The sequence below is a fragment of the Schistocerca gregaria genome, chromosome 4 (genome assembly GCF_023897955.1).
Source record: "Schistocerca gregaria isolate iqSchGreg1 chromosome 4, iqSchGreg1.2, whole genome shotgun sequence".
NCBI lineage: Eukaryota > Metazoa > Arthropoda > Insecta > Orthoptera > Acrididae > Schistocerca > Schistocerca gregaria.
Genome location: NC_064923.1, coordinates 304537499 through 304553950, shown reverse-complemented (window position 1 = coordinate 304553950; position 16452 = coordinate 304537499). Strand labels below are relative to the sequence as shown.

General features: G+C 43.1%; 1 protein-coding gene across 1 annotated transcript in view; it reads right to left on the bottom strand.

Moving 5' to 3' along the window:
• Positions 1 to 15989, bottom strand: part of LOC126266705 (carboxypeptidase B-like) — a 166418-nt gene extending 150429 nt beyond the window's left edge. The window contains exon 1 of the mRNA XM_049971147.1: positions 15851 to 15989. Coding sequence (XP_049827104.1) covers positions 15851 to 15945 — 95 coding nt within the window. The 5' untranslated portion in view covers positions 15946 to 15989. The remainder of the gene's footprint in view (positions 1 to 15850) is intronic.
• Between the last annotated feature and the right edge of the window lie 463 nt (positions 15990 to 16452).

Genomic DNA, 16452 nt, shown 5'->3' with positions numbered 1-16452 from the left:
GACCGCACCGCCACTTCCCAGCAAATTAGGGACACTGTTGCTCCTGGGGTATCGGCGAGGACCATTCGCAACCGTCTCCGTGAAGCTGGGCTACGGTCCCGCACACCGTTAGGCCGTCTTCCGCTCACGCCCCAACATCGTGCAGCCCGCCTCCAGTGGCGTCGCGACAGGCGTGAATGGAGGGACGAATGGAGACGTGTCGTCTTCAGCGATGAGAGTCGCTTCTGCCTTGGTGCCAATGATGGTCGTATGCTTGTTTGGCGCCGTGCAGGTGAGCGCCACAATCAGGACTGCATACGACAGAGGCACACAGGGCCAACACCCGGCATCATGGTGTGGGGAGCGATCTCCTACACTGGCCGTACAACCTCTGGTGATCGTCGAGGGGACACTGAATAGTGCACGGTACATCCAAACCGTCATCGAACCCATCGTTCTACCATTCCTAGACCGGCAAGGGAACTTGCTGTTCCAACAGGACAATGCACGTCCGCATGTATCCCGTGCCACCCAACGTGCTCTAGAAGGTGTAAGTCAACTACCCTGGCCAGCCAGATCTCCGGATCTGTCCCCCATTGAGCATGTTTGGGACTGGATGAAGCGTCGTCTCACGCGGTCTGCACGTCCAGCACGAACGCTGTTCCAACTGAGGCGCCAGGTGGAAATGGCATGGCAAGCCGTTCCACAGGACTACATCCAGCATCTCTACGATCGTCTCCATGGGAGAATAGCAGCCTGCATTGCTGCAAAAGGTGGATATACACTGTACTAGTGCCGACATTGTGCATGCTCTGTTGCCTGTGTCTATGTGTCTGTGGTTCTGTCAGTGTGATCATGTGATGTATCTGACCCCAGGAATGTGTCAATAAAGTTTCCCCTTCCTGGGACAATGAATTCACGGTGTTCTTATTTCAATTTCCAGGAGTGTATATACAGAAAGCTTCAGCAGAGTAATCTGTACGTGTACCTCTGACGCGTCTTCACAGGAGGGAACGTCTAGAGAGGAGTTGTTAACATGCCATCTGAACGGTCTAACAGTGGACCAATGTTCTTTTCACAGATGAGTGCCAATTTGGTGTGGAGAGTTATTCTCGAGGGATTCACTTGTGGAGGGAACTTGGAACACGATTTCGGGACTCAAACATTGTGGAAAGTGACCGATATCGAGGAGGAACCCTAATGGTGTGTGCAGGGATTATGTTGACCACTCGAACACCTCTCCGTGGATATGCACGGGTGAGTCGGCAAGGTTCAACTACTGTCCAGTACCGCGACGAGATCTTGGGATCTCATGTGTGGTTGTTGAGAGGTGCTGTGGGGCCAGACATCGCATTGATGGACGATAATGCTCGACCTCATAGAGCACAGGTGGTTGATGTTTTCTTGAAAACGGAAGATACTGCACGCATGGCCCTGCTCGCTCTCCCGATTTGAATCGCATAGAGTACATCTGGGATGCACTAGGGACACGGGTTACATCACGTCAGCATCCACCAACCACTCTCCAAGACTTGCCAGCAGTGCTGCAGGAGGAACGGGCGTTATTGCCTCAACATGAGACGATGACGTCATTCACAGCATGCCCCATCGTTGTTAGGCCTGTATTGCTGCCAGCGGTGGTCACACCCAGTACCTAGCACATTAACCAGTTGTCTGAATGTGTGTGCAAATCCGTTAAGTTGGAAAATAAGAAGAACATTTTTCTCTATCGTTATGTATGTTGCACTTACCTACGTTCTGTATTCTTATATAGTTTCTACTTTACTATCACATGTTTATACTGTAAGTAGGCTGTTTACTTTTCTTATTGGTAACGCCACGTAGCGCTCTGTATGAAAAATCACTGGCTGTGCTGTGTACAGTCTGTGGCTGGTTTGCATTGTTGTCTGCCATTGTAGTGTTGGGCAGCTGGATGTTAACAGCGCGTAGCATTGCGCAGTTGGAGGTGAGCCGCCAGCAGTGGTGGACGTGGGGAGAGAGATGGCGGAGTTTTGAAATTTGTAAGAATTGGTGTCACGAACTGATATATATATATATTATGACTATTAAGGTAAATACATTATTTGTTCTGTATTAAAATCTTTCATTTGCTAACTATGCCTATCAGTAGTTAGTGCCTTCAGTAGTTTGAATCTTTTATTTAGCTGGCAGTAGTGGCGCTCGCTGTATGCAGTAGCTTGATGAACGAAGATTTTGGTGAGGTAAGTGATTTGTGAAACGTATAGGTTAATGTTAGTCAGGGCCATTCTTTCGTAGGGATTTTTGGAAGTCAGACTGCGTTGCGCTAAAAACTATTGTGTGTCAGTTTAATCACAGTCTTGTATAATTTTTCTAAGGGGACGTTTCAATACTGTTTTGTGGAAAAATAAAAGCAGCCTTGCAAAATTTCTGTTTGTTGCCTTAATTTTGGACACCAATGTATAAATAACGGATAGGAACTTGACGGCAGCAGGCTGAAGAAACGCATAGCGACAATAAATATTTGAATATAAACGTAACTGAAGTTGATAATGTGTTATTTTATAAAAGCGCACGGTGATAAAGATATTAATCTTCTGGACAAGACGTGTTTCGAACACGACACCGTATATGTAGCAAATAAAGATCCTCCAGGACGTCACGTTGTATATCTAATTTTAGCTGATAAAGCCAAAGTAATACGTGTGATAAGGGATATTGGTGTAGGACAGGGAATTGCAGGTTTTTTAGTTGATGAAACCATGCAAGCTAAAACTAACTTATATTTCGTAAAGCAGTAGCAGACTTCAACGAATTCTGTACAATATAGATAAATTTAAACGTAGTCCTCTGCCTTCATTCTTCTGTGTATAGTTTTTGCCTCATTAGTTAAAATACTATTGACACCATGACCAATGGTAGGAAATTAAATTTCATCAGCATACGATTTTTTATAGTCATCCAGTCCATGATACACGTTTTCAACTGTGTGAATGAGGAGTAATGATGAATACCACGTCCGTCCATTGCCATTTTGAAATATATGTTACAAAACTCTCCACCGTTGTCTGTTTAAAGGACTGCAGGTTTCCAGCTTGTTTGTGCTTACAGCACACCCTCTGTGGACAGAAATAATCGCTTTCTCTGTGTTCTATTTTACAAGTACGAGAAGGATGAATTTTGGTCATGAGTCTGTCAACGCTTTGAACTGCTTTTTCTCTCACGCAAAGAAGTTTACAAGTTGATTGGACTCATCCTACCAAATCAGTCATTGACCCTTCCATTGATGGAATAGAAGAGTTGTCGGGCGGCCAGTATGTAACACTCCTACAAAATAAAAGTTAAAGTGCTGGTAATCTATAGACGTAAACAGTCAGCGATATAAAGGAGTGAAGAATGACATCCGTGATGGACAGTGTTTTACGAGTCAGAGGCAAATACAATGTTACTTCAGCCACACTTTTAGTTCATGCGCAATGCATTTCAAACTTAGTGGCTTCATTTTCAAGTACTTCTTAAATTCATCGCATTCCCCTGGATAAATTTTGGAAACTCCTGAACCTGTTATGAAAATCCAGAATGAGATTTTCACTCTGCAGCGGAGTGTGCGCTGATATGAAACTTCCTGGCAGATTAAAACTGTGTGCCCGACCGAGACTCGAACTCGGGACCTTTGCCTTTCGCGGGCGTGAGTCGTGCTTCGGTAGCTCAGTTGGTAGAGCACTTGCCCGCGAAAGCCAAAGGTCCCGAGTTCGAGTCTCGGTCGGGCACACAGTTTTAATCTGGCAAGAAGTTTCCTGTTATGAAAATATTTTTAAATTACAAATTTTTTACTCGTAAATTCAAAAAAAAATACATTAAATATATTTGAATACAGAGGACAGTACACATACACCGAACATTAATTATAGCTATTTTTTGTACACTTCTACTCGCACTATACTTGAATTAAGATATACATTCGTCATTTTTTTCAGTAGACACTGACACAGAAAGTATGTTACAGGTGTACAATACAATCAGCTGCTTCAAAGATTCTTTGACACTGTTGATTCATAGATCGTATGTTCTATCAGGCAGTAATTTCATGATATACTTTTAACTTTTTTCTTCTTATTCAGAAATGTACCTTCAAAATTCTCTAAAAATCTGACTGTTAAACATAGTTGTTTTCATTAAGCGTGTCAATATGTATTTTTAAGAAGTGTAAGTAAATTTTCAGTTCTTAGAATAGATCAGGAACATGTCTTCTGCTTCCTTTTCAGCTTATCATTTATATCATTAACTACGAGCTATGGCTGATATACACAAATGATTCAGACGAAAGGCATCCGTGTACGTTCGAAACGTGCAAAAAATCTTCTGCCTGTCTGGCTAATGCATTAAGTAGCGCAGTTTTTGCCATATGCTTTAAATACGTTACTATTTTCCTATGTTGCTCTTGTTTCATTTCAATTCATGATCGATATCCAAACTTGATGTTTCACAAAAATAATTTTGATCTTTTGGAAGAACCAGTAATCTACTAACGCTGTTTAAAAATCAGCTGATGACATGCTAACAGTTTAATGTAATCCACTTCTTTCGGACGACATAACGTTCATGAAGAGATGAGCCTCTGAAGTGGTTGACCGATGGAGCAGGTGGTAATAGAAAACAAACGTACATCTCGTGTATTAAAGTCCCTGCAACTATACAACAGACTATAACTGAACTAAACGTGAGCGTATCACTGAAGGAAATAAAAGCACTGACTGTGCATTTTGCAGTAAAATAATGTATTCTGCCCTGTCGACGTTGATTTATTATTCAGTAGCAAGATTTGTACCGACTTAATGTTGTGTTCTACACCGCTGGTGTTTTAACTGTATGTTAACCACAGCTGACTCTTCACGAAGAACCTTCAGGTTGACCTGCTTGTCGCCGATAACTAGACTGAGCTTTTGAATACTTAACACGTCGTCTACGAGGGTAGAATTATCAGTAGCCAGAGTCCCAGATTAGAGTACCAAAGCCGCTCAACGTGACTGAATTTGGATAAGGAATTGCACAAGTTTCAAATTTAAAATACCTTTAAAAAATGTAAAAAAAAATTGCGAGTTGACTTTCATGGAATAATCCCTTCCACGTTTGGGGTTTTATACTCCCTTCAATAACGAAAGAAACAGGTAAGAAGATTTTACCGTCTTTACAAAATTTGTAGGTGAGTGCCGAAGATCTTCTATAGCATTTTACCACTTTCTGCTTCAATAACAGCAAATATTACACCGCATTTCACAATCAGCTACACAAACCAAAACAATTAGTAAATCATTCAAGAACCAATCATTGTGTGAGAATTATCTTTCTATTAATTTTAATCTTACACATAAAGAGAAATATGAGCAATTGAATTACAGAACACATTATTTTAACACTTTCGTGGTTAATGGGACACATATGTTACACTAAAATAATACGTGGTTTTGATGGTTGGGACGCCTTTACTTTATATCTGTCTAATGCTAGCATGTAGCGAGATGCTTTCAGAACTTTGATAAAAATGCTACAGACCATGGGGGCGATATATAGAAGGCTGTTCAAGAATGGCTCTGAGCACTATGGGACTGAGGTCATCAGTCCCCTAGAACTTAAACCTAACTAATCTAAGGACATCACACACGTCCATGCCCGAGGCAGGATTCGAACCTGCGACCGTAGCGGTCGCGCGGTTCCAGACTGAAGCCCCTAGAACCGCTCGGCCACACCGGCCAGCATAGAAGGCTGTGAGCGATCAAATTGGGCGTCGTGTATTTATAGTGTGTCTGTTTAACGACAGCTGATCAAATTATCTCTGTCTCAGGAGAATAAATATGTTTTGGTATGATTTTTAATGCTTTTTACCCGTAACTGCCATCCTGATAAAATCATTCTCAAATTAAAAATTTAACACTGAAATTCCTTGGTTCACATGAAAACATGGATGTATCTCGGTCCGTGGAAAACATGTGTCCCACTTCATCGATTTTTAAAAGCGGTTAGCTTAAAAAACTTTTTTGTTGTGAAAGTGTATTATTTATCGCAAAGGAAAACAGTTTTTGACGTTTTGTTATTGAAATATAGGCGAAATAAATTTCAACTATGAAAGGGTTAACAAGGCGACGAGTTACAGCATTTAAATAATTTTTGAAAAATCGTGTAAGCAATGTTGTCGATCTCTCCTATTCATTTTAAATTTATTTGGAACAGGCGCTGAATGGCTGATACAGGAAATACTCAGGCATAGGAATAAAGATTGGTGACGATAAATTCACTGGATTTTATTCACGGATGACCAGGTAATATCCTCTCAACACTAAGAGGTTATGACATACAAGCTGATGCAGATTAAAGAGAGTGTAGGGAATGGGGTATGAAAATAAATGTGGACAATATGGAGTGTAGGGCAGAATTTTTTGAAAACGGACACAAAGGAAAGACAAATAAAAAAAATTCTGCAGAAGTTGCGTAGGGAGTTATAAAGAATGGGTTATAATAATCAAGCACTTCCTTATAAGCCTCACATTTGTTTCATCACTGCAAAGCAACACTTGAGTTGGTGTAAAGAGCGATGCCACTGGACAATGGATGACTGGAAACGAGTGATTTGGATTGATGAATCACGCGGTATACTGTGTGACTTCAATGGAAGAGTTTGGGTTTGGATAATGCCTGGAGGACGTTACACATCATCACGGGTAGTGTCAACGTTACCTGCTATCATGACAACAGTGACGTAAGACGAGGCTGTGTTACGGTATGGGAGTGCTTTTCGTGCTTAGGGTGTGACCCTCTTATCGCACTTACGAAAACGCTCACTGTGAAAGGATATGAACACATTTCTCAGCACTGTGTACTGCATACAGTAGAGTAACAGTTTGGAGACAATGATTATATCAGCATGAGTGTGGCCCTTGTCTTTAATCACTTTGTGTGAGCCAGTGGTCTGCGGACAACAACTTACCTGAAATGGACTGGCCTGCCCAGAGTCGCGACCTGAAACCAACGGAACAGCTTTGGAATGAGTTAGAACGTCGACTTCACTTCAGAACGCAGCATCCAACATCACCACCTTCTCTAGTTTCGACTCTTGTGAAAGACTGAGCTGCGATTCCTCCATAGACATTCAGTCCCTCATTGACAGTGTCTCCAGCAGAGTTCAAGCCGTCATAAAGACAAAAGGTGGGCATATCCCAAATTAATGTCCACTTATCTATGTCCACATAATTTTTATCAGATAGTGTATTATACTGTATCTGAAAGTATTCTGCCTACGTATAACACTAGAGTAGCTCTAGCCTGTATACTTCGGCTTGGATCGAAACCTGGCCGGATCCAGTGTGTTTAAGTTAGCCTTGTGTAAATCCACCTCAGTGCAGGGGTTTGGTCACATGTCACACCACAGGGAATGGGTGGCAGTCCGCTGACGTCCACAGTCCAGAGGGCACCACCTACTCATGTTTTCTTTGGACCTTACAACTTCTTAATGCAGTCTGGTGAGAGATTTCCAGGAGGTTCACGCCTCAGTATGGCCCGAAGAAGTTGCTGCATAGGTGTTAACCAGATACTGAGGTGTGCGATTCGTTCTATTCACAGGTGCACTCTCTTGGGTTGCAGTGTATCATGAGGTTATGTGTAGCACACAGAAATCTTTTCCTAGATTCAAGCAATATCCGGTTGTGCGGTATCAGCAAGACCGTAGAGCTTGTCTTTGGGTGTTGACCTCATTATCCTCTTACAGTATGGAACGGTTCGTTAAGGGCTATGTCGACCTGCTTGCCCTTGGCATGACATGACTTATGGCATAATGGGCACGCAAACTCCGCTGCTAAATAGCGTAAAGCAAGGGCTCTAGTCCTTATTACTGAGGGCTGTGCACCACCTGGCGGTTTGGCGACAATATTGTATCTCGTTGCAGATTTATGTTTAACGTTATTACTGTGTTTTCTGGAAGTGAACATTCTGTCTAAGGTGACACCTAGAGATATTTTTGGATTGTGCGGTGTTCTATGTTCTAGTGGATTGCCCTCCCAGGTCAACTACAGGTTTCTATTATAGTGTCTGCTCTTCAGATGGACCACACATACTTGTTTTTTAGCAGGAGTGGGTGTGACGTGATTGTCCTTGTAAGAGGGAGCAATTTGTTCCAAGGATACTGATAATTCTATATGATCAGAAGTAACTGGTCAATTATTAGTCGATATTAATATGGTGTGTTTCCACCCTTCGCCTTTGTGACAGCTTGAACTTTGATGGGAACACATTCAATGTTGTGCCTGAATGTCTGTGGTGAATGGCATCCCATTCTTCCTGAAGAGGAGAGACCAGAGAGGGTAGTGATGTTGGACTCTAGGGTCTGGAGCGAAATCGACGTTCTAACTCATCCAAGACGTGTTGCTTTGGGTTCAGGTCAGGTCTCTTGCGGCGAAAGTTCATTTCGGGAATGTCATTATCCACATGCCATTGCATCACAGATGTTCCTTTACGAGAGGGTCCACTGTCATGTTGATACAAACAGTCATAATCTCCAAATTGTTGTGTGTAGCAAACAACGCTGTAAAGTTTGCTCATATCATTCCACATTTAGGATTTTCTTAAATGCAATAATAAGACCACACCCTAACGACGAAAAACACTCTCATAACATATCACCACCTTCTCCGACCTTCACTGGTGACACCACACATGATGACAGATAACGTTCTCCAGGCTTTTGTCAAACACAAACCCTTCCATCGAATTCTCACAGGGTATAGCGCACTTCACCAATCAAAATCACTCGTTTCCAGTCATGCACAGTCCAATGGCGTCGCTCTTTACACCAACTTAACTTTAAAGTGTAAATCTCCATGACCGCCAAAAATATTTGCTTTGCCAGTGGTGGTGCGATCATCAGCACATATAAAACTTCGGGTGTTTTGAGGGAGAGGCTGGTCCTTAGTACACATGTTAACAGCAATGGGACAAGTACACTGTCCTGTGGGACGCAACTAAAGTCTACATATACTATGTGATCAAAAGTATCCGGGCACTCCCAAAAACATACGTTTTTCTTATTAGGTGCATTGTCCTGCTACCTACTGCTAGGTACTCCATATCATTGACCTCAGTAGACATCGTGAGAGAGAAGAATGGGGCACTCCACGGAACTCACGGACTTCGAACGTGGTCAGGTGATTGGGTGTCACTTGTGTCATACATCTGTAAGCAAGATTTCCACACTCTTAAACAATCCAAGGTCCACTGTTTCCGATGTGATAGTGAAGTGGAAACGTGAAGGGGCACGTAAGGCACAAAAGCGTACAGGCCGACCTCGTCTGTTGACTGACAGACATTGCCGACAGTTGAATAGGGTGGTAATGTGTAATAGGTAGACATCTATCCAGAACATCACACAGGAATTCCAAATTGCATCAGGATCCACTGCAAGTACTATGACAGTTAGGCGGGAGGTGAGAAAACTTGGATTCCATGGTCCATCGGCTGCTCATTAGCCACACATCACGCCTGTAAATGCCAAACTACGCCTCGTTTGGGATAAGGAGCGTAAACATTGGGCGATTGAACAGTGGAAAAAAGTTGTGTGGAGTGACGAATCACGGTACGCAATGTGGCGATCTGATGGCAGGGTGTGAGCATGGCGAATTCGCGATGAACGTTATCTGCCAGCGTATGTAGTGCCAACAGAAAAATTCGGAGGCGGTAGTGTTATAGTGTGGTCGTGTTTTTCATGGAGGGGGCTTGCACCCCTCGTTGTTTTGAGTGACACTATCACATCACAGGCCTACATTGATCTTTTAAGCACCTTCTTGCTTCCCACTGTTAAAGAGCAATTAGGGGATGGCGATTGCATCTTTCAACACAATCGAGCACCTGTTCATAATGCACGACCTGCGGCGGCGTGGTTACACGACAATAACATCCCTGTAATGAACTGGCCTGCACAGAGTCCTGACCTGAATCCTATAGAACTCATTTAGGATGTTTTGGAACGCCGACTTCTTGCCAGGCCTACTTCTTCTCAGTGCAGCACTCCGTGAAGAATGGGCTGCCATTCCCCAAAAAACCTCCCAGCACTTGATTGAACGTATGCCTGCCACAGTGAAAGCTGTCATCAAGGCTAAGGGTGGGCCGAAACCATATTGAATTCCAGCGTTACCGATGGAGGGCGCCACGAACTTGTACGTCATTTTCAGCCAGGTGTCCAGATACTTCTGATCACATGATTTGTGTGTCTTTAAAACTGATTTCGATATGCTGCGTTAGATTTAGTGTTTGCGTTGTACAGTTTTTATCCGGTCTGAAGCCAACTTGTTTCGTAATCACTGACGACTCGGCGGTGAAGTAGCATCCTTTCAAGAATTTTGTATAAGCGTCGCAAAAGGGAGATAAGCGGAGAGATGGTGGCGCAACGTCCAAGGGCCGTCTGCCGCCCATACCTAACACACAAAATCGACTGATAATGTTTGAAATGCTACCGGTAATGGCGCCACAACATACGGTTCAGGAGAAGACAACTTCACAAAGGCATTCTGGCCTAATTTCCCCAGGATGCTGGACAGAACAGTTCAAACTATCAGCCCTGTCCCATAAAAAAAAACACGATTTCCTCGTAGATGCTATAAAAGACTGCACTCGATGATCCATCTTCAGAAGGTACAGAACGAATTATATATGGGGACTCAAGCAGGAAACAGGAATCAGCCTTACAGGATGAGTGCATGTCTCCTTTGAGAAGAATGCTTTCAGCGAAGAAACCATCGTGACCGGTAGACTCATCGCCTCTTCGAATGAAAAGAGAGAGAGGGAGCAATGGATAAGGCTGGTGGGGGCTGCTGACATAGATAGAAGCAGCCAAATGGCCTGGAGACTGAAGAAGCCTAGCTAGTGACCCTACTAAACAGGAAACCACCAAACATTAACAACAACAATGACACACGACTACAGAAAGAGGAGAGTAAATCCACACGTACCACAAGAGACAGAGGTGCTGTCCAAACACTTTGCCATGACAGAGCTGGAGATGGTTATCAGCAACTGCAGTAATAACAATGTAGCCGGCCTCGACGAAGTATGAATGGAGCAACTAAGACATTTCGAACGCATGCAAAAAGAAATGTGTTTTGGAAATGGTATATAACTGCATGACGACCTGTACACACGCCAGAGTTTGGAGATAATTCCAAATGATTGTAGTCCTAAAAGCTATAGGCCTATTTCTCTAGAGTGCTCCTTGTACAAGGATCGAATTTGCTGATTATTTCAGTGTCGTGTGCGAATAAAATTTCGTTTTGTGAAGACTTCTGTGTCTGAAACTGTATGTTCTGTGTTTTTTCTGCAGTAACGTGACAATCTGTTCTCACTAAGGCTGGAACTAATTTTACTCGCCATTATCGCATAAACAAAATCGTTCACAAACCGTTTCACGATTTCTACAATGACCATCTGACAACAGAAATTTTGATATGTGAGTTAATGTTCTCACAACATAGACAACATTCTTTTTAGAGGGTTCTTAATAGCGATCCGCTACGCTCGTTTCACACGAATGAATGGTCAAAATCGACTAGTCGTTGTGGGTGCGCGTCGCGTGCTGGCGAGTGAATCAGTCGAGAACCACGATGCAAGTAGATCAATGACGTCAGTGATCAATGACTATGCCGAGTGTGGAGTTCTAAAATTTGAGTTTGCTGCAGACTGCGCATATTCAGAGATAGGGGACTGTAATGCCGCATTCTAACATTCTAACTTGTTTCATTGGAACTTATTTCCACCGAAGTCACCTCTGTTGTAATAATGAACTAGCAACCCGCCCCGGCTTCTCACGGGTAACACTACGAGGGTAGTCTGAAAAGTTTCTGACCTAACACAGATATAGGATTTTTTGAATACACCGCCATTTGACTGTATTGTTGTTTGCAGAAATATTACTTTTTCTTCAAAATTATTTTTGTTCTTTAACATAATCTCCTTGTAAGTCTTTACACTTCCCCCCCCCCCAGCGATACTCCCACCTCTTTAACCCGTCCAAACAACAGTTGTTTACGAATGTCATGGGCCGCGCGGAGTGGCCACGCGGTTAGAGGCGCCATGCACGAGTCGGGCGGCCACTCCCGCCGGAGGATCGAGTCCTCCCTCGGACATGGATGTGTGTCTGTTGTCTTGAGCGTAAGTTGGTTTAAGTAATGTGTAAGTCTAGGGACCGATGACCTCAGCAGTTTGGTCCCATAGGGATTCACACACATCTGATTTGGAAATCATGGCATCTTAATTTGACGAACATTCCTGTCCTCCGAGCTTAACTTTTAGCCGAGGGAAAGATCTGATGAATAAGGAGGACAGTCAAGCAGCTGAAACCACAATTCGTGGATTTTCGCCATGGCAACCGCTGAGGTGTGAAGCGGCTCCGAGTGAGCATTCGTGGCGCCCAGTGTGCAGTCAGCTTTCTCATCCATAAAATTTCAATCAGTATATGACAAACACGTTTTTTTTTAGATATGATCACAATCTCTGCTGTCTCTCTCATTTTAATTTGGCGGTTCTCTATGCACTAATTGGTGAACTTGAGTAATGTTATCGTCAGTGGTTCCAGTTTTTGGCCGTCCCGAACATTCACTTGTACGGCTACGTCTAAATACAGCTGGCCAAAATTTCACAGTGGTAAATAACAGTGCAAAATCACCGTAGGCAGCGTCCAGCTCGCGTTTAAATTGGGTAGGCATGGTTCCTTTCAAAAACAAAAGTCCAATGACATCTCGATACTCAGTTTTATCCATTTTCACAAAAGCACTCCCATCGGCTCAGCAAAACGACTGTCAAACATCAACTGTACCTCCAAAATGGCCTTAATGATCATGCACAAACAAATTTCCCAACTTTTGTTGACAAGTGCCGTTATCTTCATGTTGACGGCGGAAACTTCAGACTATCCTCGTAAGTATCTGCGGTCGGACGCGTTGTCTGGCATAACAGTAATAAATTAAATACACAAACCTCCCTCGTGATGAGTACATCTATTAGAGCAAACCTTGTAAAAATAGAACAGTAGTTCCTGTGCTTAACCTTCATACGTTACAGGAGGGCCTCGTTTTTTTTTTCCTACTAAGGTTCTCCCACAAGAGAGACGGTATATCTCAACCAAAAAGATATCTTTACGTTTTACAGAACCTGGATTAAGAAAACGCCTACACTGTACACAAATAAGAACGTAAATAGATAAGCGTTTATTAATGAAAACTGTTTCAACAGTGAAAAACTCAGTTCAGTTCAACGAAAAAAATAATTTTAGATCTTGTTCGGGCCGGCCGGAGAGGCCGAGCGGTTCTAGGCGCAACAGTCTGGAATCCTGCCTCGGGCATGGATGTGTGTGATGTCCTTAGATTAGTTAGGTTTAAGTAGTTCTAAGTTCTAGGGGACTGATGACCTCAGAAGTTAAGTCCCATAGTGCTCAGAGCCATTTGAACCATTTTTTGATCTTTTTTGGCACTTAGATACAAAGTATAAAGTAACAATATGCTACTAACTACCTACTAAATATTGTTTTATATGTATGTTAATGTATATTTTCTCGAGCAAATACATGTAGACGTTTTGAAATGTTTGGACCACACTTTTCCTATTCTTTCAGGTCACAGGAAATCGGAGAATCCGACGTTTGTCAAGAATATCGAGTTTGAATATTGCTTTGGTCATTAATACTTGTGTTATCATTCTAAAGCCATACTGACTGTTAATCGGCCGCCACTCTTTTAAAAACATGAACAGGTTTTTCAGAGTCCGCTACCATACTAGCTACTTGTTGACTGAGTTACATTATTCAGTGACGCAACATGTTTCGAGGTTCAAACCTCATCTTCAGGCTACAATGGCAATAAAAAATATTTCACAGAAGTAATCATAGATACTAAATTTGTTCCTTGTGTCGTGTTTTAAGTGCCCGTTGCAAGTTTATAAACAGTGGTTATTAAGATGCAATGAGTCACGGCAATGGAAGGAACTGAACACACCACAGGAAGACAGGCATTTCATATGAACAACGATGACCACAACACATGTGAAGACTGTAAATGTCTGAGCGTACTTCTGTTAAATGATTTTGTATTGCCATAGTAGCCTGAAGATGAGCTTCTTACCACGAACCGTGTTGTCTCATCAACTAATTTAAGTAGTAAACAGACATTTTGCGACTAGTAGTCAACTCTGAACGCCTGTTCTTAATATATATTAATGACTGTTCGTAATATATATTAATTACTTGCCATTCTATATTCACGAAGATCCAAAGCTGGTACTTTTTGCCGATGATACAAGTGTAGCTATCACACGCAAAAGACATGAATTAACTGATGCAATTGTAAACGATGTTTTTCAGAAAATCATTAAGTGGTTCTCTGCAAATGGGCTCTCATTAAACGTTGACAAAACACAGTATATACAGTTCCACACAGTAAGTGGAATGACACCATTATTAAATACAGACTTCGATCAGAAATCGGTGGCTTAGGTAGAATATTCGAAATTTCTAGGTCTATGCATTGATGAGGGGTTGAATTGGAAAAAACACACTGAAGATCTGCTGAAACGTTTGAGTTCAGCTGCTTATGCTATTAGGGTCATTGCAAATTTTGGCGATATACATCTCAGTTAAATTTGCTTACCACGGCTATTTTCATTCTCTGCTTTCGTATGGCATCATATCCTGGGATAACTCATCATTGAGTAAAAGAGTGTTCATTGCTCAAAAGAGTGTAATCAGAATAATTGCTGGAGCTCATCCAAAATGATCCTGCAGACTCTTATTTAAAGAGCCAGGGACCTTCACTTTAGCCCTCAGAGCCATTCGAACCATTTGAATTTTGCTGCGACTTGCCAAACGAGAAAGTGCTGGTAGATAGACACAATAAAAAAACACACACAAACGCACACACAAATTTCAAGCTTTCGCAACCCAAGGTTGCTTCGTCAGGAAAAAGGGAAGGAGAGGGAAAGACGAAAGGATGTGGGTTTCAAGGGAGAGGGTAAGGAGTCATTCCAATCCCGGGAGCGGAAAGACTTACCTTATGGGGAAAAAAGGATAGGTATGCACTCGCACGCACATATTCACTTATGGCATTTGTTATTAACAATCCGAACGAATTCAAAAGTAATAGCAGTGTACATGGCAACAACACTAGGAGAAAGGATGATCTTCACTGCTCGAGGTTAAATCTAACTTGGCCCAGAAGGGGGTAAATTATGCTACCACAAATGTCTTTGGTCATTTACCTAATAGCATCAAAAGTCTGACAGATAGCCATATAGCATATGAAGGAAAATTAAAAGAATTTCTTAATGGCAACTCCTTCTACTCATTAGATGAATTTTTGGGTATAGTAAGTGGGTAATTTCCCCATTCCCCACCCCCAAAAAAATTAAGTGTCATGTAATATTTTGTGTAACGTAATATTTTGTATATACAACTTTTATTAACCTGACACGTTCCACATCATTACGAAGTGTCGTATTCATGATCTATGGAACAAGTGCTAATCTAATCTAACCTTTCATCTGTCATTACTACTTGCTCCTAAATTCGGTTACTATATTTAGACTTTTTCGTAAAAACGATGGTCCCTTATAATCTCACTGTCATTGTCGGGTGCCAATTTTGACGCCGACGTGTAAACGGAAACAACCACTCGCGTCAGGCGAGACTCAGTACAGTAATAAAACGACAGGAGTTGTGCAGTAGACTCGCTTCACGAATTGTCAATTGAGACAAGAAAGTCTCTCGTGTAGAAGGGGCTCGAGGGACACGCAGAGCCGTGCCCAGGGCCGGCCGTGTTATTTCACGAATGCCAGAGGACCTCGTTAGGTGGCGCTCAGCGCAACTTACCCCCGGTAGGACTTGCGCTGGGAGGCGTCTGCCGCAGCCAGCAGCAGCAGCAGGCATGCAGCGAGCAACAGCGGAAGCGAGCAGCGGCGAGACATGTCTGCGGCTCGGGCGACGCGCGGCTACTGCGGTGCAGCGCAGGGACTGGGACAGCCAGGGCAGCCGGCTGGTATAACGAACCGCGCGGGGACGTCAGCGGCGGCGGCGGGCACTCCGCGGTCGCACAGGCAGGCCGGCCGGCCGGCCGGCGCAAACGAGGAACCGAGCTCTGCTGTCTGAACCCGCGCTTCGGGACCGAGGAGTACGTACACACATCCTCCATGGTGAGTGTTCATCGGAGGTGAGGGTATCATCTGGAGTGCCCCAGGGAAGAGTGGTAGGTCCGCTGTTGTTTTCTATCCACATAAATGATCTTTTGGATTGGGTGGATAGCAATGTGCGGCTGTTTGCTGACGATGCTGTGGTGTACGGGAAGGTGTCGTCGTTGAGTGGCTGTAGAAGGATACGAGATGACTTGGAAAGGATTTGTGATTGGTATAAAGAATGGCAGCTAAAGCGCGCGTCATTTACGACGGAGGGCGAGTTTAGGTTCGTTCTGCGCATCT